This window comes from Nilaparvata lugens, chromosome 14 (genome assembly GCF_014356525.2).
Source record: "Nilaparvata lugens isolate BPH chromosome 14, ASM1435652v1, whole genome shotgun sequence".
NCBI classification, from domain to species: Eukaryota; Metazoa; Arthropoda; class Insecta; order Hemiptera; family Delphacidae; genus Nilaparvata; species Nilaparvata lugens.
The window spans coordinates 15,297,278-15,325,262 of record NC_052517.1 but is presented as its reverse complement, the minus strand read 5'-3'; the positions used below and the strand labels follow the sequence as shown (position 1 = coordinate 15,325,262).

Sequence of the window (27,985 nt, the reverse complement as noted above, 5' to 3'; positions counted from 1 at the left end):
AAGATAAAAATGGAAGATACCGTTATTAGCACTTAGCTTTGGCACAGTTTTGGCACTATAATGAGGTCCACGTTATAATGGCAGTGTACGATTGACAATACTGTTGTTGTCCTTTTCTATCATACAAGAAAACAGATAGCGCCATCTTTCTCTAGCTTTGCAATGTTATCTGTTTGCCTGAATATTTTATTTTTACTTTTGACAGTGACTGTACAAAATAAAACAAACAGTTCTCAGCCGTCATTTTTTTCCTTCATTCTATCAAAATACTTTAGTACACAAGTCGTATAATTGGTTTGAAATGTATTTTGGAACAATGAAATAATTTTTAAGCATTACCGTATGAGAAACACAAATTAAAATACCTGAAATGACATTTCAAAAGTTGATAACTAACCATCCTAGACTTCATCCATGCTTCATTTAGCCTACACATATAGGTTAGACCTACTCGTACCGGTATAAATAATATTGAAAGGTTATTTCAGAATTATTTCCATTAAAATTACTTATTTTGAACAGGATTCATATTTTTCTATTATTAAAAAAATGGAATAGAATACCTACCAAATAACTTAATTTCTGTTGTTTTGAAATTCAGATTGGTGTATCACAGCTTTTTAAATTAACCGTCATTTCAGGTTTGTATAAAAATAAAAATCTGATCTCAGTTATGGAAACAAATTTTTGAATCAAATTATGAAAAAATATATTTTCTTGATTGATTTGACATTAATTGATTATTTCATCAAGGAAATGATAATTATTATTAGATCAAATTCAATGGGATGAATTGAGTAACAGCTGTGTACACTCAGTGGCAAAATGGAAAGACTTGGCAACGTTTTTCTCCTATCTTTCTTCACTGCCATTATAACGTGGACCCCCACTATAGATGAGGGCACAAACCACTGAGATGGAAGGACAATTAATGTGCTAGTCTTATTTAGAATTATGTTATCATTTTCAACTTTCAATTTGGAAATTTTGTAATTTGAGAAATAAGTTACCTACTAGAGCGCTGAGCCAATCCACTATTTGGGTCTTTAACCACTCGTGGATAAGCAAGTCGTGATAAATAATTTAAAAAATATTCCCAAGGAAAAAAATTTTTTTTAAATTTCAAACATTCAAGGGCGAATATCTCGAAAACTAAAAAGATATAGGTATAGCCTAAGTTGAGAGATCAATCTTGTGGGAGATATAAGCTTCAATCTCATAGAATAAAAGAGAGCAGGGTCAGTTGTAACATCAATATTATAGTGATTTCTTCTCACTCATTTTTAGACAAAACTTTATCAGAATAAGTGTGCATATAATCTCAACCTTGTCATTTTTGAAATACAAAATTATGTTTTGAATAGGGTTCGAAAAAGTTATGTTTTTGTTCATTGCTTTTGTTTTTTCACTGCAAAAAGAAAATAGAAGGTAAATGGAAATGACCAATAAATAAATTAATTTACAGTACAATTAAATTCAAATCCAGTGAAACAGCAATTGATGAACAAACAAAATAGTTATTTGTGCAACTAGTGCGCAAAGTGACAGTTTGCTGCACCACAAGGGCGGAATGGCTTCTTGAGTGCAGCAGAGGAACTTTGCTCACATATTTCACATTAAACTTTTCCTACAGTTACCATTGAATATGAAAAATGAATAATTATGGGTAAAATGATGGCTGAAATCCATCAAATGTTTGTGTGTGTGATGCTGTTATTAATAACAATCTTAATTCATTTAAAAATTAATAATCCAATTGAAGTTGAAAATTCTCAGCCAAAATTCTCATTTTTATTCATTCACGAATCAGAAAAAATACAGATAGAACAAAAAATTCACATTCAACATACATGCCAGCAGCTTGTTGGCTGAACCGAGCTGCAAAATGGCTGAACACAACAAGATGGCTGAACCGACAAGCGCGTGACCTAGCGGGAAGAATCGTACCTAAGTTTGTTTCATCCAGCTAAAAATTACTGAAACACGATTCAGAAATTTAGACTTTTGCTCAAATTACCGAGAAAAATGCTCAATGTAAACTGAGAAATATTTATAAAAATAACATAGACAACAGTGAATATTTATTGTAGTATTGTTATGTTTTTTATTATTTCTATTTATATGAATATCGAACAGTAATCATTTAACCTCAAAATTCGAATTTTATAATGTATATTTGCTACTTTTCTCATTTCTTGCAGTTAAAATAATAATAATTATTATTGATAATTATTATCAATAGAAAAGAACTATTATTTATTATTAAATGATGAGAATTCGTAAATGATGATTATTTAATTATGATTTAGATGAACATTATTCTTGTTTTGGATTTCTAGATTAGGATTTTATCATAAATGTAGGGTCACAGAATAGATATTATATTATAGATATAGATATGTATACTGTGGTAGGGTAGCCATTGAAATGATTCTCATCTAAATCTAACCACAGTCATTGTTACCAACTTAATTTTTGTTTTCGTGCACTAATCCTCCATTTAACCCACCAACTATTTTGTGTTGCCATGTTGCAAATCTGGAGTGCAGAAAAGATTTTTTCGCCACACTTGGATGTAATGAGCTGGTTTACGTGCATCATATGGAGGCCGAAAGTGATTGTTTTCCGACCAGGCCGGTAAAACTTTACGGCCCTAGGGCTGTAAAATGACCTTGAATAACAGCTGATCGTGTCCGATCTCACAAAAATCATAGAGAGATAATCTCATAATGACTGTAATAATCTATATAATTATGTATCGTGAATCGCTGTCTATAATATATTTTATGAATTACTGTTTCATAATTTAATATTTATTATTGTGTTTTTGATATCAAACAATAGAATACGATGATATCTCCATAGCCTCAACAATATAATGTTGGCTGCATTGTCCATTGTCAGAAAGGTACATATCGCAAGTATTTAAAAGTGAAGAATCGAATTTGAAATCAAAGTACAATAATTGTATCAATATTTAAAAGTGTGGTAGAGTAATAATTGTTTCTTTTTTATTATCGAATTCCACTTCTTAATGCAATACAATCAACAATAATAATAGGAAAATACAGCAGAGATCTAAAGTTTAAGGTAAGCCTAATGTGAAACTCAGCCTTGACTGAAAAATTCCTAGTAATTTTTCCGTAACTCATTATTAAAACTTTTAGATAATTTTTCTTCAATATCAAACCATATAGAGAAAACATTAGGCCCACTCAAGATTGAATCTTCGAATGTTTTCTCTATGATTTAACTATTTTCAGAGCAATATTTTGTTGTGAAAATGCCGGCAAACCGGCTTCAAGTTTGCTGCTATACACTATATTATAGTAGCCTACATACGTTACCTGACTTACAGGCCTCTTTGATCAAAAATGTGCAATGGCCGAGAGCGTAAAGGTGTAATACATCAGAACTTCAAAGCTCAGTGAATTACAAACATGATCTAGGTTCGAACCTCGGTCAGTAACATTTTTTTTTTGTTGATGAATTTCGACTTTTATTAGCTATTTTTTATATTAGTTACCATAATTTAAATTTCAATCAATTTTTTAGATATATTTTGGGACAAAACTGTGAAATATGCAATTATATTAATTTTTTAATCACATTATTTCAAAATAGTAATGAAAATTCTATTCATCCATCTATCCATGAGATATTGCACCAGGCGCAAAGCGCGAGCTATAAAAATTCAAACAATTATTCGAAATATTAATTGTATAAAAATATTGTCACTATTGTAAATTATTAATTAGTGATATTATGATATACATACACACACACACACACACACACCACACACACACACACACACACACACACACACCACACACACACACACACACACACACCACACACACACACACACACACACACACACACCACACACACACACACACACACCACACACACAACACACACACCACACACACACACACACACACCACACACACACACACACACACACACACACACACACCACACACACACACACACACACACACACACACACACACACACACACAACACACACCACACACACACACACATACAGACCAATACCAAAAACCACTTTTTTGGATTCAGGGGACCTTGGAACGTATAGAAATTTAGAAATTGTGTTAGAAATTAATTGACACTGAAAGTTGTCATAACCAAGATTCAAACTATCAAAATAGGCTGTTTGAATTTTATTTATTTTTTAATTTCTTATATATTGGGAAGTTTTTTTTTTGGTGTGGCGAAAAATAGCGTTCGCACCATGGGCAAAAATGTATTTCCGGCTCTCAATCTTTTCTAGTACTCGGCCTACGGCCTCGGACTTAAAAACCAATTTCGAGCCGGAAATATCTCATTTTCGGCCCTAGGTGCGAAATATACTATTCCCGCACTAGAGCGGAAAAGTGAATCTTTGCGTTCTGTAATCAGTGCAGGAATCGTCACTTTTCAAGGTAACTGTAGGAAAACAATATTTTGAGTTACATTACCTTGCAGTAGACAATTTCAATTTATAATTAGACAATGGTGATGTTGAAGTTTTGCAGTCAGTGGGAATGATAGGAACACATAATTGCCATGTTTCTATTTCTCCGCCTTCTAAATTGGATAGCTGTGATCCAAGTCATCCTGATATATGGTATCATTCAGAGCCTATATTAATATTGTTAACTCATCGATAATCAATCTCAATATATATCATATTCACTAAGAAAATATATCTTTTCATGATTTATAAAAAAAAATCATAATCAAGTTCAAGCTCGGGATTCAGCTAAGTTCTAGACTTTAAACAGCTGGAGTCAGAAAATTGGCTTTCCGAAATGGGGCGTAGTCCTAGTTTTTGTGATAATCTTCATTCTCTTATTTCTATAATTGGAAACGTTTTTCCTTGACGAGATGAAACATTCGTGAATAATTCAAAATAGCTGAAACTTAACACTATTTTCTCTTTATTTTATTTTGTGTTCAATTTTCTAGTTTTTCAAAATTTAATTTAAACGTTGACTATGACTACATCTACATCATTTCGTCAAAGAAAAACGTTTCCAATTTTAGAAATGATAGAATAAAGATTCTCATAAAAACTATAGGACTATGCCCTGTTTCGGAAAGCCAATTTTACGACTCCAGCTGTTCCAAGTCTAGAACTAAGCTAGATCCCGAGCTCGGAAACCGGTCCTATATTTCCATACAAAATTTCGCAATATCATTGCATATGGAGTTGAATGAGAATGAATTTATCTTCTTTGTCTAAGACAAGAATAGCAAACCAACGATTATCGGGTGATTTGAATTTATTATCTTCTTAAATAATATCAAATTTAAATAGCTTACAACCGGTCGCTCAAAGACCTGTTGTGTTGAATTCCAACCATGATTACCACGAGCACCAATCAGAGAACCTTCTTTTTAAAAAAGCCTTCTTTGATTGCTTCTCATGTCATTCAATCAGGATTAAAACTTGACAGACTTCTGTGCAACGGAGCCTTACAATTTTGGAAAACAAACGTTTGTCCTTCGTGAAATGAATGGGAATAGATCGGCAGCCCTGATTTACTTTGTAACTATAGTGACGTCCATGTTATATAGTGGCAGTAAATAAAGATAGGAGAAAAACGTTGCCAAACCTCTGTTTTGTCAATGCCTTCTATAGACGGTAGCTGATACATGTTTATTGATGTAATATTAACGGTTCATTCTCGTTTAAAATAATCAATTGTATATTATTAAGTAAGGAATTATATTTTTCAATAATTTTATTTCATAATGATTTTTTATAAATAAGATGAAATATTTTGTTAATTAATTATTAATTCTACATTGTTCGAAGACTATCTGGCAACAGAGCAAAGCTAGAAAGAGATAGCTCTATCCGCTTTGTTGAATGATAGACGAGGATAGCAATACCATTGCTAATCAAACACTGCAATTAAAACGTGGACGTCACTTTATAATACTATTGTTGTTGTATGAATTCATTAGTGGACTGTAAAGGCTGAAGGCTAGAGATGGTTTTTTGTGAGATTCAGAGGTAAATCAATTCAAAATGGAAAAGGAATGACATTATCTCAGATTCTGCGAGCCTTTTTGTAGCCAATAATGATATTGCAGAATCATGAAAAGGTGTTTAGCATCGGAAATGTCTGTAATATCTCCGCTGAAGCAACCCTTATCAAAAATAATACTGGACAGAAAATAACGACCTGTCTTGACTGATTTCTGTTTTTTGTTTCTTCTTCTTCTTCTTCTTCTTCTTCTTCTTCTCCTTTTTCTTCTTCTTCTTCTTCTTCTTCTTTTTTCTTCTTCTTCTTCTTCTTCTTCTTCTTTTTCTTCTTCTTCCTTTCTTCTTCTTCTTTTCTTTTTCTTCTTCTTCTTCTTCTTCTTCTTCTTCTTCTTCTTCTTCTTCTTCTTCTTCTTCTTCTTCTTCTTCTTCTTCTTCTTCTTTTTCTTCTTCTTCTTCTTCTTCTTCTTCTTCTTCTTCTTCTTCTTCTTCTTTTTCTTCTTCTAAATCTCAATCTCGTGTTCTTTCCTTGTTCATTAATATACTTACTTCTGAATACCCGTCTTTCTCTTCATTGTAAACTCTGTTTCTCAGCTATTTTAGTCTAAATTCATTTAATTTGATAATTTTTCAGTATTTTTTGTTTTGGTTTTCAGACAGTAAAACCCACCTTTTTATCTATTATTTCGTCTTCTTCATTGAGATCTTGGTGTAGCCAGCCATCCTTGTCTATCATTCGTCACAGCAACTAGCGCTATCCTTTTCTACCTTCGGAACGTTGCCATATTGTTTTTTAACGATTTGGGAATATAAATAATTAACAAAAAAAATCTCGATCATGAAAATTCATTATTCAATCGTTGAAGACTGATTATATTTTCTTGACGAGAAAAATAAAATTGATTATTTGATTACAATTGTTATGATAAAAAATAACTGAATATTGATCTGATATTCGGTTATCAACTATCCTAGGCATTGACAAATCAGAGAATCACCAGAGAAAACCAAACATGAATAATCAGATATTAAAATAACCAGGTAACCAGATATAAAAATTTAAAAATATCAACAGATATACAAGAATAGGATAGAAAAAAATATTCCATGGTATAGGGCGTTAATGTTTCTTATTTCACTGCTAACTCAAGCCAATAGTCCTATAGTGAGATCCACGTTACAATTGCAGTGTTTGATTAGCAATGGTATTGCTATACTTGTCTATCATTCATCAAGCGCTATCTCCTTCTCGCTTTGCTCTGTTGCCAGATAGTCACATTTTAACAATGAAGAATTAATAATTAATAAACAAGATATTTAATCTTGATTATGAAAATCCATTATGAAATTATTAAAAAATATAATTCATTGCTCAATAAAATATAATTGATTATTTTAAACGAGGATAAACAGTTAATATTTCACCAATAAATCTGTATCAGCCACCGTCTTTAGAAGGCATTGACAGGACTGAGGATCGGCAACGTAGTTTTCCTAACTTTCTTCACTGCCATTATAACGTGCACCTCACTATAGTATTTATTTTTTGTGAAGATATGTGACACAGGTAGTCTCTCATACTGTACCGTTCTCATACTCTTTCCCCAACAAAACAGTAATAATAGACAGTAGTCCACAGTAATCAGTTTGTGTTAATAAAAATCGGCTTGAAATGTGGAACGTAAACGACCTACACCATGGGATATCTTCTTATGCTATCTTCTCTCTATGATCATACCCTCTCTTTCTTCTACTGCATTTTCGGTACACCATCTTTTACAATAATTTAATGTTGTCTCCAGTGTAGGCCATAATTCACATCTTAATTAAATAATTATTTCTCACTTGACATTTTAACGTCTCCTCATTTATGTGTTAGGAGGGGGTGAAGTGGGAAGTAGTAACATTAGTGGAGGAAGAAGTGGAAAAAGAGGAGGAGGAGGAGAATGAGTAGGATGGGAGAGATGAGTAAAGGTAGGAGGATGATGAGGAGGATGAGAATGAGGAAGAGGAGAAGGAGGAATAGGAGGAGCAAGAACTCACTCAAAATGTCTTAGTCGTTAAGTTACTATTTTCGAAAAACACTTGACATAGCAGTCCTTGGGGAATGAAGCCCTTGATTTTGCTGTGAGAAGCTGCAAGATAAATGAATTATTAGTCTATAAAAATGTAGACAGTTATGTCGTTACCGAGAAATTATTATTTGCGATCGCGTTGCGCCGAAATGGTGGTGGAGGAGGAGGAGGAGGAGGAGGAGGAGGACAAGGAGAAGAAGAAGATGGAGAAGAAGCGGAAGGGGGATGAGGATGAGTTAATTTGATCAATAATTTTGAATTAATTAAAAATTGGAACAGAAAATTCAAAATGAAATCCACAATATCCCAGATGAGATGTTGCAGCGATCTATGAGGAATTTGAAGCTAGGAGGAAACCATCTATAGTGAGGTCCACGTTATAATGACATATTTGATCAACTTCGGTTTTGCTATACTTGTCTATCATTCGATGGACAAAGCCGGTGGTACTATCCTTTTCTAGGTCCACAACGATGACAATTATGATTTTGACAGTGTAGAAATATAATTAATTGATGCAGAGAATCGGCATCGCCATTCTCCTATATTTATCCACTGCCATTATAACGTGGACCTCACTATAGGAGAAAGCCATCTAAATGAAGTAATTGTCAAAAAATAAGGGCTGGTTTCCGAGCTCAGGATTTTACCAAGTTCTAGTCTTTAAACAGCTGGAGTCAGATAATTGGCTTTCAGAAACGGGGCGTTGTCTTAATTTTTATGATAATCTTTACCGGTACTTTCTTATTTTTTGTATAATTATTGGAAACGTTTCTCCTTGACGGAATGAAACATTTCTGAATAATAAATTGAAAATATCTGAAACTTCATACTATTTTATCTTTATTTTATTTTGTGTTCAATTTTCTAGTTTTTCGAAATTTAATTTATAGTCCGGGTGCAAATGTCATTCCGTGGTCATTTTTGAGTAACAGCCATCTCAATTTCATCGTTAGGTCTAGCATAATAAGGATCGTGATGATGATAAGTCTAAATCACAGGCAAACACCTCGGAACAAGATGGCCGCCAGAATTTTCAGGATTTTGCTATATCGCTTGTATATCAATAACAGTTCAATATATTGAACCGTTTTTCTGGACGAAAATATTTTAAACATCTTCCCCTACAATTTTAGTTCCATAAAATTTTATTCTAAAAAGCATATTTTGTTAGTTATAACCTTCAGAAGCCCAAAACATTTTTTTCCCAAATTTGTTGAAATTTCATTCCATTATAACTTTTTTGTGCAAGAGATACAGAGAAAATTTGAATATATGAAATTTAGACCATTTTTTTAACTTTTGAACGATATCTTCATGCGCTGTACGTTAAAAAAAGAGTTCTCCAGCGCCCTCCAAAGAAAACCCTGTATGATTTATTTTGCGTTTTTCCATACGCATGAGATAACAAGCTAGAAATATAAAATCGATTTTTTCATGACTACTTCAAGAAAGAGACTTGCAAATGGTCTCAATCCCTTCATTACAACAAGAATATTGATGATGGAAACAACGAACATATTCGACATCATTGAAAAATACAAGTTGGCGGTCATTATTGACAGAATTTTTTATATCGCTTGTTATTCAGTTATTGTGAAAGGTATCGGGTTGGTTTTTCCACCAAAGTGTCTAGAATTAACCAAACAATTATGTTCGAAAGAATCATCTTATTTCGACCTTTCTTTCCATTATTTATTCAACTTCAAAAACTTGAAACATATATTTTTCGGGGACAATATTTTACTTTCCACTCTGTATATGTATTCGCAGTAGACAAAAACCAGTATTATTGACACAGCGTTGTAGAATATTTCCGAAGCTTCAAAATGACATCTGGTTGGAGGCTGTAAGTCCATATTTCACGGCTGGAGCGTCATCGGAAAAAGAGTAAAAAGTAGTGTTTGCAGCGGAAAACAACCAACCTGACAAAATTGGACTGGTTATTAATTTAGTTACCAATTTTAACCATCTGTTTCGAATAAGTAGTCTATCTAAATTATAGTTTATGGTACTAAATTATATTTTATTTATTAAATTATAGTAAGTACATTCCAATTATAATATATTCATGTCCCATGAATGAAATTTGAACATTTACTCTGAAAAATCTAGAAGGAAAATTTAAATTTGTGCTTCGAGGTGCACGACATTGATATTTTTAGAATCTATGTGTAAAATTTGTAGATCTTAGGCTCAACTCACACTTATGCGACTCAAGTCGAGAAGAGACTGAAACTCTAGTCTCTTCTCGATGCAGCATGTGTTTTGAAATGGTGACACTCAGACCAGTTGACTCTAGTCTCCATGACCTCACGACTGTGAAACTGAGTCGAGCGTCGACTTGAGTTGCGTTGTACCTTGCATTTTTAATGAAAGTAAGGTTATGTCTCATGTAATGATGTTTCATCATTTCAGTTAAGACAATAATAAGAAATAGATAAGACAATATATATTTATAATAATTATTATAAAATTCTTACATGCTAAGTAGAGACGAATTATATATCATATTTTTATCAATTATAATTAGAATGACTGTATTTGTCTGTTTGACCCACTGTAATCTGTAATCTTCTTGCTCGTTTTTGTGTTGACCTTCTCTCTCACTCTTTCCTATTCTCCGCCTTTTCTTTGTTCTTCTTTTTTATTTCTCCTTTTTGACCATTCACTATAATATATTCTTTATATAATAAGAGAGAGTAGGGTTGGAGGTTAATTTAAACTCACCCACGTTTAAATTAAATTTCGAAAAACTAGATAATTGAACACAAAATAAAATAAAGAGAAATTAGTGTGAAGTTTCAGCTATTTTCAATTAAATGTGCATTATCGTTTGTGTGTAAATTTCCGCAGTCGACGACGACAAGCATTGTTGACATTCATATTGTCCAAATTTCAAGTGTGCTAAAACAGCTGATCAAATAACTCTTCATCATTTGTCTTTATTATCAAAGAATTAAACATTTCTAATAATATCAACATATTTCCATCTAAAAGTATAAGCTCAACCTGCCCCATTAAAACATTTTAGTTCATATATATTTTTGGACAGAACTTTGAACTTTTAACTTCCCTCTGTAAGAACATAAACTATTTTTTTGGACATTTTATTACTTATCAAAATTTGGGAACAGAATAGTTTTGGGCTATGCCTGTTGTTCTATCCCGATAATATTCATATGATATGTAATTGTATCAAAAAATAAATAAATAAATAATTGAACATAATCTTTCAGGTTATGTAGACAAATTGAACTCTTCTCAATCTGAGATTCTCTCCCTGTCATGGTCGACGACGGCATTTTATGCATAGACTAAAACCCAGCTTTAGGCTAGAAAATGGAGTAGCATGGAACTGAAGTAGCGACAATGAGCAGAAAAGTTGTAATGTCGAGAGACTGGAGTCGGTTTTTATATTGATAAAAAAAATTATTATTATAAACCCATAGATAGGAGCCTAAATCATTCCCGTTTTTCCGGTATGCAATTCACAAGTTGACATGTTTTGATGCGAACAAACGAAAAAAGACAACCCAACTCTCTCTTATTATATAGATAGATAATATATTATCGTGAATGGACAAAAAAAAAGAGAAATTAAAATGAAGAAGAAAGAAAATGCGGAGAATAGGATAGAGTAATAGAGAAGGTCAACACAAACACGAGCAAGAATATTACAGTATACAGTAGGTCAAACAGTGCAATACAATCATTCTAAGCCAATTGCGATGCAATTTGCAACCATAAGTCAATTGGTGCACACACAACTAGATTGTCTTAATCCAGCCAATCATAAGCAAGCTTTGAGATGCATGTCATCAATGTGATACAAGATGCATACCTAGCAGTCGAGATATCATTGCTGATTCCGGCATCATCGCAAACTCTGATCAACCTCAATCTAATTGCTACTGACTTGGAGGAGGAGGAGGAGGAGGAGGTGGTGATGGAGAAGGAGGAGGAGGAGGAGAAACAGAAGGAGGAGTGAGTGTATAATAGGGGAATAAGGAGAATGTGTGTGTGGTGAAGAAAATTAGATGAGAGTTTTTTATTTATGTTACAGTAAAAGAAGAAGAGGGATGAGGAGGAGGAGGAGAAGTAAGAGGAGGGAAGGAGGTGGAGGAGGAGAAGGAGGAGGGTGAGGAGAAGGATAAGAAGAAGGAGTAGGAGGGGGGTAGGTGGAGGAGGAGGAGGAAGATGAAGAGAGGGATGAGGAGAAGGATAAGAAAGAGGAGGACGAGGAGAAGGAGAAGAAGAAGGAGGAAGAGGAGAAGGAGAAGAAGGAGGATGAGAGGAAGGAGAAGGAGGAGTAAGAGGAGGAGGAGGAAGATAAAGTGAAGGATGAGGAAAAGGATAAGAAGAAGGAGCAGAAAGAGAAGGATGAGGAGTAGGAGAAGAAGGAGGAGGATAAGGGGGTGGAGGAGGAGGAGGTGGAGAAGGAAGAGGAGGAAATGGTAAAGGTGGTGGTGAAGTTGATGGAGGAAGGAAAGGATAAGGAGGAGAAAGTGGCGGAGGAGAATAAAGTGGAGATTGAAAAGAAGGCAATAGAAAGGTTGAGAAGAGGATTAGATTAGATTAGAGTTCTTTATTTATAATGTTTGAATATGGAGGAGTTACAGGATGGTGGAGGAGGAGGAGGAGGAAAATAATGAAAAGGAAGAGGAGTATTGATAGACGTAGTAGGGGAAAGAAGAAATTAATTAAAAGAAGAGGAGGTGAAGAAAGAAGACTAAAGTGAAGTCCACGCTATAATGGCAGTGGAAAAAGATAGGAGAGCAACGTTGTCGACCCTCCGTCTTGTCAATGTCTTCTATAGACGGTAGCTGATACAGGTTTTTTGATGTAATATCGACTGTTCATTCTCGTTTAAAATAATTTTGATTATAGTTTATCAGGCAAGAAACTATATTTTTCAATTATTTCATAATGAATTTCCTTAATTAAGATGACATATTTTGATAATTAGTTAATAATTCTACATAGTTGAAAGACCATCTGGCAACACAGCAAAGCGAGAAAGAGATAGCACTATCCGCTTTGTTGAATGATAGACATGGGTAATAATACCATTGCTAATCAAATATACTGCCATTATAACGTGGACCTCACTATAGAAAGAGGTGGAGGATGAATATAAAATTCTAAAAATGGTTTAGAAAGTGGTGAAGTGGGAGGTGGAGTAGGAGGATGATGAGAAGGAGGAGGAAAAGGATGATATTGGAGGAGAGAAGGTGAAAGAAGGATGACAAGGAAGAGGTGGAGGATGGAAGGAAGATTGTAGAAAAGGTTTAGAAGAATGAGGATGGTGAGGAGGAAAAGTAGAAGGATGTGAATGAGGGAGAGGAGTTGGTGGATTCTCCAAAGTCCTCTTTGGAGTGGGTGAAGGAGGAGAAGTAAGATGAAGAGAAAAATGTGAAGGAGGTGGAGGAGTAGGTAGCTTCTGACTCAAATCATGTATGACGTACTGTCTCCATCAATAATTGACATTCATGTCATATGTTAGTAGTTATGATCGCCAGAAATTAGATGCATGTATATAAGATGATTTTTGGGATTATTAGGGAAGCTTCAAACGCATTCGGTTTCATTCGGTTCGGTTCGGTTCGTTACCGAAAACGAATTAGGCTTTCATACATGTCAGGTTTTAATTCGTACGGTTCTAATTAGGTATTTTCTTCTCAAACACAGCTGTTTTACGATTTCTACAGTTCATGCTGGTATATTTAAATATAACAGTCTGTGTTAAATTGTAAGATGTTATTTCTTGAAACACAAAAGGTTGAAGTTAATTAAAAATTGTGAATTATTTGAATAGTTCCTTTTTGATTATGTTAATTTTGGATGTTCAGAGATATTATATTTTGAAATTTAAAAATTGTTCCTTGTTTTGAAACATGGTATATAAACTTCATCTCTTCTCTCCATTGATGAAATCATGTAATACTCGTGGAAAAATTGAAAAAAAATTCTCTCTGAGTTTTAATTTATATCTTTCATATTTTTTTAGCAAACTATTCATTGAGAAAAAAATGTTCCTGTGAACTAACAGAAATGAATCGACCATATGATTTCGACTTGGAAAATTCTGAAACAGATAATCACGATATCAGGTTAGAATAAGAACAAAACAGGCAAGCGTGTGTAAAAGATTTTGTTTTTTCCTGTTTCCCTAGCAACGAATTCAAATATGATGAAACCTATTCGTGTCGAGGGGGCGTTCGGTGCTATACAGTACCGAATTCAAACCGAATCATCGTTTCACTCTTAATCCGAATTTGCCGAAAACGAACAAAAAACGAAACGAACCGAACCGAACCGAAAGTGTGTGAAAGTAGCCTCTCGCTATCAACGAATTGAAACCTGATGGAATTTATTAGAGTCAAGTGGGCGTTCGGTTCTATGCGGTCTCTATTCGGTACTGAATTCAAACCGAATTACGGTTTCACACTTATCGGAATTTGACGAAAACGAACCGAGAGCGAAACGAACCGAATGAGTGTGAAACTAGCCTTAGTCATATTTCAATACCTCATCACTAAACTGAATAGATTACTTTCGTATGTACATTACAAACGAAATTATTTGAATGACTGCATTTAGGTACTCTATATAACTAACTATACTCGATATACCTACATTTGTACTCTATATAACTACATTAATAACTCTATATAACTATATAACGGTGATTTATGATAATTATCCTATACAACGATTCAAGTTTGAAATCAGCACCTGATTGACATTGGTTTGCTTTCCTCGTCAGCCATTAGACAAGGCGTATAACTCTATGCTATCCAACTCTGAACCTTTGTCAAATCTTTTGAAAGCGTTGTACAAATATAAATGAATAAATTAATTTATTTCCTCCAATAAAAACATTCACAAATAAATGCATAAAAGACTTGAAATTCACTATCGTCAACTACCAGAATATTTTGATCTTAGTAACGAAAATGTAGCATAATTATTATTTATTTATTTATTTATACATTGATACATAGGTTACAATGTCATTCTCAAGTATGAATGATTGGGAAAGGAACAACAGGCTTAAAGCCCAAAACTGTTCCTTTCCCAAATTTAGATAGAAATTGCTCAAAAATAGGTTTGAGTCCAAAATATGTATAAACTAGGAATTTAGAATTTAGGAAAATTGAAAACCAAATTAAATAAGAATACTTCACTAAATCATCACTAATATCTGAAAAATACTGTATTATAATAATTAAAAATTTCAAAACGTGAAAAGAAACTCAAACTAACTCCACGAGAAGGAGCAGGAGGAGGAGGAGGAGGATAAAAGAAGAGAAAGACGAATATTATTTTCCTATTGTTCTCCTATCTTTCTCGACTGCTATTATAACGTGGACGTCACTATATATAAATCAACTTGATACATGGTATAAACTATAAAATAAAGATTTTACCGGGATGAAGTTGTAAATATAGATTAGGGACAGAATAAAGTTTTATGCCTGTCTTCTGGTTGACATTATTCCACTCCAGAGTCATATAAGACAAATCATTCGGGCAGATAATGTCTTAAGATAATCTTCACCTACTTTTATCTGTCTAAATCTTTGTTGAAGGAAGGGAAGGAGGAGGAGGAGGAGGAGGAGAGGAGATGGATGAGTGGGAGGAAAAGGAGGAGAAGGAGAAGAGTCAGGAGGAAGTAGATATGTTAAAGGAGGAAGAGGAGGAGTTTGGGCCTGAGAATGATGAGGGGGTGGAGGAGGAGGTGAATCAGGATGTGGAGTAGGAGGTGGAGGAGTAAGAGGAGGAGGAGCAACAGAGGGGTAAGAAGGAGAAGTGAAGGCGAAGACAAATAAATTAAGTCAAATTTATTTCGCAATTATAAAAAAATACAATAAAAAGAATGAAAAGAGAGAAGGGAAGGAGAGTAATGAGTGGCAGGAGGAGGAGGAGGAGAAGGAGGAGGAGGAGGAAAAATGGGAAGAGAATGAGAAATAGAAGGGAAAGAGAAGGAGAAGGAGATAAGATAAGATATTTATTGACAATCCTTAGTAGGACAAGGACAAGGAGTAGGAGTAGGACAAGGTTGGGAGAAAGGAGGGGAAGGAGAAAGAGGAGGAGAAAGAGAATGAGGAACGGCAGAAGGAGGAGGAGGTGAAAAGGAGGAGAAGGATGAGTTTGAGGAGAATAATAATTGTAAGGAGAAGAAGTGAGAAAAGATGGAGAAGGAGAAAAATAAGGAGGATGAGGGAGGAGTAGGAGCTATAGGGGAAAACAAATAGGAAAAGGGATAGAAAGAGGAGAATTAGGTGAAGAAGGAGAATGAGGAATTGTTTGAGGAGGTAGAGGGGTGATGAGTGGGAGGAGAATATGGAATGAGAGGAGTATGAGGAGGAGAAGAAGTGGGAAGAGATAGAGAAGGAAAAAATAAGTAGGATGTGAAAGGAGGAGGATGAGGGAGGAGGATGAGGGAGGAGGATGAGGAGGAGGAGGAGCAGAAGAAGAACAAGGAGGAACAGTAGGGGAGAAGAAATAAGAGAGAGGATAGAAAAATTAGAAGGAGGTGAAGGAGGAGAAGAAGGAAAAAAGAATAAAAAGACAAAGAAGATGAAGAGAAGAAACTGAAAGAGGTTAGAGTGAAAATTGTGGGAATAGAAAAAGAGAATATTGAATTACGAGAAAAAAAAGCAATGAATAGACTCAGAAGTAGTAAAAGTTGGAAGAAAAATGGAAATAGAAAATTGTACAAGAGCAACCAAAGAGACATGAATTTAAGCTACTGTAGAGCAAGATTTGTCTTATAATGAAATCATTGTACATTAATAAGATATCCTGACCTATATTATCGGTCGCTTATAATACTTTGAAAATCCCAACAATATCGTTTCATAACACTCGAAAAATCCGGAAAAACTCTTTAGCGAAACTTACGTCAACAATGCTTTCAGAATTTTCCTAAGGAAATCTCTCATGAGACCACCCTCCTCGAAAACGTCTGCACTTCACAATGGCTCTGGAAAACTCAAGGAAAATATCATGAATAACATTTTCTTTCGTGGAAATTCTGGTGCGTTGAATACATTTCGTTGCTTGATTTCTGGTTTCAGGGGGTTTGAGATGAATTGATGTTCAGTATTAATAGATAATTATTGTAATGAAGCTTAATGACATAAATGTCTCCAAATTAAGATAATTGTGTAATAATATTTCTAAAGTAATTCATTCCTATGCTAATAAGATTTGTCTATTAATAATATACGATTTTCATCCCATAATAATATTTTATAGTAGATTCAAGACATAGTTTTCTTTGTAGTATTAAGTCTATTATTATATAATATAATTTTTATAATTATTATAGTTAATATTTATAACTATTTCAGTTGTCATAACCATTTATTCAAAATTCGATCAATTAGTTTTGGTTGCTACACCATAAGCAATGTTCAATGAACGTGAAATTTGAAATTAATTTATTCTTTCAAATAAATACATAGATTACAATAGATACAACTTGAAACTATTGGAAATATATTGTGTTAAACAGCCTCTGAGTTTAAACAGTGTAAAAACAGTTATTCATACAACTGTAGCGAAATCCACGTTATCACCTTCCTATTTAAAAAAAAACAAAGTTGCATTCAATATGGTGGATCCAAGATGGCGGACCAGATTTTTGAAGTCATAGTAAAGTAGTATTTTCAATTTGAGTAGGATCCCCAATCATGCCCACCATCAAATTACCTTCTCCTCCACCTACTGTCTAAAGTACTTACTTTACTCCCTGAAACATAATACTAAAGTGTCACTTTTTCACTCTCTGTAGTAAAAAACAGAAAAAATCCCTAGGGAGGAAAAGTGACTCCATTTAAATAACATGGGGAGCATCTCTATTTTGAAACTTACATTGTAATAGGTTAGAAGGTGAAGGATTATAGCTCAGATGAGAAAGCATAATAGAGGTGTCTGTCATTGAGTCAACTGAATTCAATACCACAACTAGAAATTTGATCAACTCATGAAATATATGTTTGTATGATAATTATTATATTCTTAATATTAGTAGACAATAAAAATTTATACAATTTTCAAAATATTTTATTCTATTCAAAATACCAGCCAACAAATATTTTTTATCTGCAATTCAAATCTGAACCGCGTGATCTGGAGTCAGCCATTCTTGGTAGCTGCCCAGCTGATATAATTGTTACAACTTTTGCCGATAGATAGCGCAATCGGCAGTGCCAATCAGACGACCGGTTTTTAGGTTTCAGATTTAGGTTATGTTGTTAGGAATCATTGTCACCAATACGTAAGTTATTAGAATGATTTTATTTGCAGTTTCTATAAAAAAATGTAGATGGAGGAAAAATGTTGTGTACATCACAAGCGAAAAATACTTTTTCTCCCTCAGGAAAATTGCTGCCCTTGGCTTCGCCTCGGGCTTCAAACTTTTTCCCACAGGGAGAAAAAGTCGTACTTTTCACTCCAGATAATATACAAATAACTATTGTGTATGAGATATTAAGCTGTTGACGGACTTTTCAACCACCCTGTATATTTTTTCTCAATTTATTTGTACAATCTAGTAATTATTCAGCGTTGTATTTGAGGGTTGAGTGTAAGAGAGGGCCGGCTGCGCACCAACTCCGACCTTATTAGAAATAACTCAAAGAAGTTGTACATCACTTTGTGACATTACTATATCTTACTCCGTACAAAATAACTTTTGACTTGAAGGAATATGCGGCGCAGAGAAATGGAGGGAGATTAGCCAATTAGAATAGAATTGAATCGCTGCTTTTATTTTTTACCTATGAAGTACTTTTTTTATATTATGTAATAATTATTATTCAAAGAAAATCCAAATTAATAATTATTAATTCATTAGCATTTGAAAGAATGCAATAATATCTCAGTAATATCCATCTGGTGACGTTTTTATTTTCTTTAGTGAGGTCCACGTTATAATGGCAGTGTTTGACTAGCTATTGTATTGCTATCCTTGTCTATCATTCAACAAAGCGGATAGCGCTATCTCTTTCCCCTTTCTCGCTTTGCTCTGTTGCCAGATCGTCATTTAACAATTCAGAATTAATCATTAATTAACAAAATATTTCATCTTAATTAAGAAAATTTATCATGAGATGATTGAAAAATATATTTACTCGCTTAATAATAATTTTAAACGAGAATGAACGATATTAATATTACATCTATAAACCTGTAATAAAGTCTGATAATGTAGCATTATACTGCCGTATAACGTAAGATAGGAGGAAAACGTTGCCGAACCTCTGTCTTGTGCCTTCTATATCTAATCTAATGCCTCCTATAGACGGTAGCTGATACAGGTTTATTTTTTTAATATATTTTTTATTTTTTTAATAAACCTGTATTAGCTACCGTCTATAGAAGGCATTGACAAGACAGAGGCTCGGCAACATTGTTCTTCAATCTTTCTCCACTGTCATTATACGGTGGTCCTGACTATAGTACTGTCAGTATTCCTTTTGAATAACACTATCGCTTCCCATTTGAATAACGCTGACAGTTTAAAGTGAACTTCGCCACATGTACGAATCAGGTTTTAACACAATTATTATAGAGGTGTGCCAATCAACACTAAATATGAAAGGAAATACATCAGCCAACTGAGATGTCCAATCAAATTACACGGATATGCTTGATATGTTGTTGATTGCAGCTAAATATACAAGCAACCCTCATCTGTTATAAGTCGTATTGATCATGGATGAGAAGCCAATTCACGCTTTTGAATTTTGCATTCGAAATGTATAGAGTGGCCAAATAACTTGGTTATTTGAATCCTTGATTCAAAATATATGACTAATGACCGTTCACAATATATCATATTTTGCATGATCGTATACCTGTAGGGGGCTTGATTGGTTCTCTTGGATCTAGAACACGTTGCAAGTAATCTAATTTGAGTACTCTATTATCTACATTGAGTCATAGACGTGGCTGAGAAATGAGAAATATGATTGGATCTCGAATTAAAGTTATTAAGTTCTGCATTCAATACAACCATATGGTAGTAATAAAAGTATCTCTACCAGTATCTCTGGTAGTAATAAAACCAAAGAAGAAATACAATTTATTCATTTTTTCAAAGTTTTCATCAGAATCTTATAATCTATCCTCCATAAGCCGTAGAGAAAAAAATCTGGTGTGGCGCACTTACACAACTTTCCTTGCCGTTATGGAAATTGATCACCTGACGCTAGTGTTCCCGCGCATCTCAAGTCTACTATTCAAAGATTTGAGCCAGCTAGTGACAGAGCAATAACGCTGGAGACACACATGAGGTCTGCTATCTCTTCATAGTGAATAATTCAATAGAATCAACAATAATTTGCAATTGAATAATCACATTTTCTCGAATTTAAAGCTTATTTTCAATTTTAGGTGAAAATGTTACTGAACATTAATTGTAGAGATTTTCATGCTCAATCTACTACACTTGATTTTTTTGTTGTTTAAATTGTATCTATGGTAATAGGGCAAGGAAAGTAATGAAACGTATGGAAAACATGAAATTAGGGTACCTTAAATTTTTTTGGAAAGCAATACTTTCCTTACCTATCTATGGTAATAGGGCAAGGAAAGTAAAAATATAATAGAAGTGTTTTTCTATAAATAAAACTGAACATATCAACTGAACAAACATCTCAACTTACTTTGCACAGACTATAAACTGAATAATTGGATTTTGCATAAAGATTACCAAGGATGGTTGAAGGCTTAGTTTCCTTTTATATTATCCTTAGAATGCAAAATTTAAGAAAAAACCTTTTATATACATCGACGCGCAATCTATTGCCGTGTTTCGCCGTAGATGTGGAACATACAAACTTACATAAAAACATAAAGAGAAATGCAAAACCGTCGACTTGAATCTTAAGGTGCGTACAGACTTTTGCTCTGCTCCGCAATCGAACGTCACTCGAGCAGATCGATTGATGATCGACCGGGGAGCAACAGTGGAACGTGAGAGATCTATAGTGAGGTCCACGTTATAATGACAGTATTTGATCAACTTTGGTTTTGCTCTCCTTCTCTATCATTCGATAAAGCCGGTGGTACTATCCTTTTCTAGGTCCACAACGATGCCAATTATGTTTTTGACAGTGTAGAAAACTAATTAATTAATGCTGAGAATCGGCATCGCTATTCTTCTATCTTTATCCACTGCCATTATTACGTGGACCTCACTATAGATGTGGTAGATGAGCTAGCATCTCCCGTAACGTTCATGATCGGAGCGATTGCGGAGCGTGCGCGGAGCGTGTTGGAGGCGTGTATATCTGTACGCACCTTTAGATCTCACTCGATCGGTCAATTATCAAGAGTAGGTAGGCTAGTTCTGCAAAAAAGTCATAGCTTTTTTCCCCATTCGTCTCTTCTCCTTTTCTTTTTCCTCCTCATTCTCCTCCTTTTCCTCCTTCTTCTTTTCAATATCCTCATTCTTCTCCTTCTCTTTCTCCTCCTTCTCCTCAATCTCCGCCTTCTCCTTCTTCCTCCTTCTCCTGCTTCTCATCCTTTTCCTCCTTTTTCTCCTTCTCCTCCTTCTCCTCAAACTGCTCCTTCTCTTGCTTCTCCTCCTTTTCATCCTCTTTCTCTTTCTCCTCCTTCTGCTCAATCTCCTCCTTCTCCTCTGTCTCTTCCTTATCCTTCACCTCCTTTTCCTCCTCCTCCTCCTTCTCCTCCTTTTCCTCCCTTTTCTCCTTCTCCTCATTCTCCTCAATCTCGTCAATCTCCTCCTTCTCTTCCTTCTTCTCCTTCTCTTCCTTCTCCTCCTTTTCCTCCTTCTCTCTCTCCCCTACCTTCACCTCCATCCTCTCTCAACTTCAATCTTTTTCTCCTTCTACTTCGCCCAAATCAATCTCAACTTGTCTCTGAGTGTATACAATATGGAGTGTGTTTTATCAGGTACTTTCGCAAACAATACATAACTTTTATTTTTTCATTCGTCTCTTCTTCCTTTCCTTCTACCCCACCTCCTCCTCCTTCTTCTCCTCCTTCTCCTACTGTTTCTCCTCATATCTGTCCTTCTCTTTCTTCTCCTCCTTCTCATCCCTCTACCCTTTATCCACCTTCCCCTTCTTCTTCTTTTCATCCTCCTCTCTCTTCCCTTCTTTCTCATACTTCTCTCAACTATGATCGTCTTCTCCTCCTTCTACTTTGCCTTGTTTTATCCCGGCCCGGGCAAGATATTTATCTCGGACCACTCCCGTGTTTCGGATGGACACGTTAATTCGTCGGTCCCGGCTGCCTAAAAAGCAGTCGTTAGGTGATGTCAGAGGCCCTGAAATTGATCAGTTGCGACCTGAAAACTCTGACACCAGACCTAAGCCAGCAAGCTCACACGATATTATTATTATTATTATTATTATTATTATTATTATTATTATTATTATTATTATTATTATCAAGTACTTTTGCAAACAATTCATATCTCTTTCTTTCATTTTCTTTTCCAGTTCGTGGACGATGACGGCTCTATAGACGCGGCTCTCATGAACTATCTCTTCGCCAAGCAGATGGTGAACAGACTCAGGAGCCAGATGGACATCTCAGATCTCCAGAAGAAGCGCAGTTACTGGAAGCAGTGTGCTTTCAACGCCGTCTCCTGTTTCGGAAAATAAATTCCGCCAAAATATCATTCAATACTTTCATTTTTGTAATAATTGTTAAGTCGATAATATCATGTCCTTCCATTACCTGAAATCGAACAATTCCAACATCCTTATTAAAAACAATATTTTATGTGGAGTTTATTTATATTATGTAATATTGGAAAATACTTTCCGCCAAAATATCACTCAATACTTTCATTTTTGTAATAATTGTTAAGTCGATAATATCATGTCCTTCCATTACCTGAAATCGAACAATTCCAAAATCCTAATTATTAAAAACAATATTTTATGTGAAGTTTATTTATATTATGTAATATCAATGAAGTCTCCTGTTTGGAAAATACTTTCCGCCAAAATATCAATCAATACTTTCATTTTTTATAATGATTGTTAAGTCGGGAATATATCATGTCCTTCCATTACCTGAAATCGAACAATTCCAAAATCTTAATCAAAAACAATATTTTATGTGAAGTTTATTTATATATTATGTAATGTCAATGAAGTCTCCTGTTTGTAAAATACCTTCCGCCAAGATATCACTCAATACTTTCATTTTTTATAATGATTGTCAAGTCGGAAATATATTATGTCCTTCCACTTCCTTAATATACAAACAATTCAAAAATTTTGATTGAAATATATTGTAATGTGGAGTTTACTTATATTATTGCAATGTCAATATGGCAGTCACCTGCTTGGAAAATAAATTCCGTCAAAATATCACTTAATACTTTCATTTTGTAAGTCGATAATATCATGTCCTAGAAACGAACAATTCCTAAATCTCAATTGAAATTAATTTATCGTATTGTGGATTCAATTTGAATTGTTTGATATGAGTGCTAACTCCTGTTTTGGGAATTAAACTCCATCAAAATATCACTCAATACTTTCATTTGTAATAAATTCCCTAGTCGATAATATTATATCCTTCCTTGTCCCGGAATCGTTTTCCAAAATCTTATTTGATAATTTAACTTGAAATGATTATTTATTTTTAGTAAATTCAGAGGTTTCTTTCCTTAGAAATCAATACCTTCTCCTTAAAAAAGTAATACTCAATGCTTTCATTCTGTAATACTAAGTCGAATTAAGTCGAAACTATCATGTGTCCATCCATGACCAGGCAATTCCAAACGTAATCGAAAATCATAATTTAAATTTGTTGTAAGTTGGAAATTAATTTATGTTTTGTGATATCAACGCAGTCTTGTATGTTCGAAAATGAATACTTCCTTATTGTAATATTATGTCGAAAATATTTCAACATGTCCCGAAATCGTTACCCAAAATCTCAATTAATATTGTGATATAAGATCATTTTATTTTTTATGATATCAAGCCATCTTCTATTTTAAATATACAGTAGATTACTCCAAAAATATATGTCAACACTTTCTTTTTTGTAATATTAGGTTGAAATGTCCTTCCATGCCATGAAAACGTGATCTTAATTTAAACAGTAAATCTAGAGCTAATATCTTTTTGAATATTAAAGGTGTATAAGGTTTTGGAAATGAATTTCAAATTCCGATAAAAATATGTATTCAAATTTAGATACTACACAGACTCCAGAGTTTAGAAGTTCGTTCTCGATGTTAGTCAAATTTTGCAATCAAATTAAAAAACCTTTGTCTTTTCCTTCGTAATTTACAATATTGATTAATTAGACCTTGAATAATTTGTTTGACCAATTTCAAAAATTTTCACTAATTCTCTCGTATACAGAGTGCCGGTTGCACAAAAGTCGGTTAAATTTTAATCATGATTAATTCCACGAGAACCAATCAGAGAAGCCGTCTTATCGAAAAGGCCTTCTCAAATTGGCTCTCTTGAAATTAATAACGGTTAAAATTTAACCGGCTTTTGTGCAACCGGGCCATAATATTCAAAGAACATAAGGAACCTCTTTACAAACACTGAACTGAATTACACGAAAATTATTACTAAATTTTCTTCATCCCAATCAATTTGTTTGAATAGGAGTACAGTATAACTTTGGAGGTGTTTTTCATACCGTGTCGAGAATGATAGATCATTTTCATGAGTTGGTACAGGAACTAATAATAAGTTAGAATATTTCTCTTCTTCTTGTGGTTCCTATCCGTTGGCAACAAGCTAGGCAAGCCTAATTTTGTCCACAACCATGCGGAAGAGTTCAGCTGATATTTTTCCGGTCCACTTCCTAAGGTTATGCAGCCAAGATATTCTTCTCCTTCCAGGACTTCTTCATCCATCGATTTTTCCTTGTACGATTGTCTGGAGTAAAAAGTAGGCTACCTGGAGTCGTTCCTCATGATGTGGCCCAGATATTGCAGTTTTTGGATCTTGATAGTGTTCATAATTTCCCTTTGTTCATTCATTCTTTTTAGTACCTCTTCATTAGTGACATGTTCAGTCCATGATATCCTCAGTATTCTTCGATTTAGTCGAATTCCAAAGGCTATTCTCCAAGTAAACATTTAGTTGAGGGTTATTTCCATGTTGAAAATGAACAGATCTATCATTTATCAGATTTTATGATACGAGTATTACATTCTATTCATTCGCGATAGCTTACTTAGAATAAGTTACTCGTATTGTAACGTATTAAACGGGAAATTATTGTGATTTACTTGAATAAACTAAAACTCATATTTATTTGATATTATCAAGCAAAAGAATACGAAAACATCAGGTAAAAATATTAGGTTGAGTAGGAAAAATAACTGGAATAACTTGTCAGAAAAAGTTATATGATTTTGTACTTCCATAATATACTCCACTATCTTAGTCATAAGTTCCTTATTTGGAATATTTCTGTGAATTTCAAAAAATGACCCCACCCAATCCCAAATAGTTTGTTAGTATAATATAAGTCTATATTTTTTAATCCACTCATCATATCAATGTATGTATTTCAAAGTTGTATTGAGAAATAAATATTTAAAAATTTAAATTTAGTGACTCGTATTCTTCACAACCTACTGGTATTTTCTTTCTGTGGGTGATGCCCACATGAGGTTCAGGCTTGTGCGTGGGTAATGAGATGAATGAGTAAGGCTCAACTCACACTTACGCGACTCAGGTGGAGAAGAGACTCGACTCTAGTCGAGAATGTGTTTGCAAATGGTGACACTCAGACCAGTCGATTCTAGTCTCCGCGACGTCACCATTTGAAAACACATTCTCGACTAGAGTCGAGTCTCTTCTCGACCTGAGTCGCGTAAGTGTGAGTTGAGCCCAAACCCACAGCTTTTGGCGGGTTCCGAACCACCGGGGAGCGACTTTGAACTCAGAAATTAATAATTCTCTTTTGATATTCACGTTACAAAGTTCGTAGAAATGATAGGACGGCATAGCTGCCAATTCTCTTTCTCCACCGCCTTCTATTGTAGTTAGGTGTGATTCAAATAATCTTCGTATAACAACTGTCTGAATATTTTTTCCTGCTGAGTGTGATGCGCACATGAGCCCTAGGCTTGTGCGTGGATAATGAGGCGGATGAAGTTGAGATATATGAATGAACCTACAGTTTAACGTGGGTTCCGAATCACCGGAAGCGATTTCGCAACTCATGAATCATATTCAGAGGAGTTGGCTCAAGAAGATTCTTGTTAATAATGATCAATTAAAACTCCAATTTATTCCATTCATCAAATCAAATTTCAAGTTGATCAGAAGAATAAGGAGGTAACCGATGAAGACACTATTTTATCTTTGATCACTCTCAAGCTAAGTTAGCAAACTATAACAAATAAAACTGGAAGCATGACGAATTGGAAAATTAACGTAATGAAATCTTGAAGGATTCAAAATAGGTCTATAACCATCCTCGGTTAATCAAGAACCTATATGCAGAATTTCAAGTTGATCAGTTGAGTAGTTGAGATGTGATGAGGCGTCATTCGTGAATTTCCTATCCCCTACGTGTATAATATAAAAGGAATAATATAGCCAAAGGAATAGGAATAGGGAATTGGAAATAGAAAAAGGAATAGGAAAAGGAATAGCCAACTCTTTCCTTTATTATAAATTATGAAATAGCAGGAAACCCGTGCTCCGCAAGGGTCTATTTTAAAACTTGACAAGCTGAAAACTTGAAGAAATGAAGATAGGCGGCCCGTAACGAACCTCGGTAAATCAATAATCTATATGCAAAATTTCAAGTTAATGAGTTGAGTAGTTGAGACGTGATGATGCGTCATTCGTGAATTTCCTATCCCCTACGTGTATAAGCCAATTCTTTCCCTCATTATATTATAGACTTACTTTTAAAACTTGACGTAATGAAGTCTTGAATAATTAAAAATAGGCCTATAACCATCCTCGATAAATTAAGAATCTATATGCAAATTCTCAAGTTAATGAGTTGAGTTGAGACGTGATGATTCGTCATTCGAGATTTCCTATCCCCTACGTGTATAAGTCAATAATTCTTCCCTTCCCTTTATTATATTATGTAGATACACCGGAATGACTTGAATCACAGCTATATACTATGCAGAAGGCGGTGGAAAAAGATAATTAACAACGATGCTGTCCTATCATTTCCACTGACTCTATTCTGTATAACAAATAGGTTCTTCTCTTTGTTTCTAAAAGTATCTACTCATCTACATATTTATTTTCTGTTCTGAATATGTTAATTGTTCATTTGTTTTCATTATAATGTAGTGTTAGTATGCAATGGGTTTGCAAGACCTGGCAATACATTGTCATTAATTTGTGATAGGGAATCAATAAAGAATCGACTTTATAACGTGAAGTCACAAAAGCAGGTTAACCCCAAAGCACAGAAGAAGGAAAAGAAGAAGAAGAAGAAGAAGAAGAAGAAGAAGAAGAAGAAGAAGAAGAAGAAGAAGAAGAAGAAGAAGAAGCAGGAAGAGGAGATGTGTTCTCACCTCTGTGCCCAAAGTCAACACAAGTGACCCACCTGTTGAATTCATAATAAATTAGCATCTTGTTGATGGCTGGAAATTCGTTTGCAGTTGATTAACTACAACTGACCACTACTAGAGAAGGTTTGATGGTCCTTTGTTGTACAAACAGTTTTCTCTCACCCTCTCTCAATCTTATTCTCAATCCGTGTTCTTCTCTCATTCTCTCACACTCTCTCTCTCCCTCCCTTTCACCCCTCTCTCACACCCGGCCGTGTGCTGATGGGAAGGATATTATTTTATATCTTTCATCGACAATTATTTGTTGAAACACCGCCGATTTATGAAGTTACATCACATTACATCACATTATTATATTATCGTTATTCTAATTGCCTC

General features: G+C 34.3%; 1 protein-coding gene across 1 annotated transcript in view; it reads left to right on the top strand.

The window, feature by feature from the left end:
• The window catches only part of LOC111058146 (prohormone-1), a 148,482-nt gene extending 122,817 nt beyond the window's left edge, over window positions 1-25,665 (top strand). The window contains exons 3-4 of the mRNA XM_039440880.1: window positions 22,566-22,741; window positions 22,901-25,665. Of these exons, the coding sequence (XP_039296814.1) occupies window positions 22,566-22,730 (165 nt within the window). The 3' untranslated portion in view covers window positions 22,731-22,741; window positions 22,901-25,665. The remainder of the gene's footprint in view (window positions 1-22,565; window positions 22,742-22,900) is intronic.
• Window positions 25,666-27,985: the final 2,320 nt, after the last annotated feature.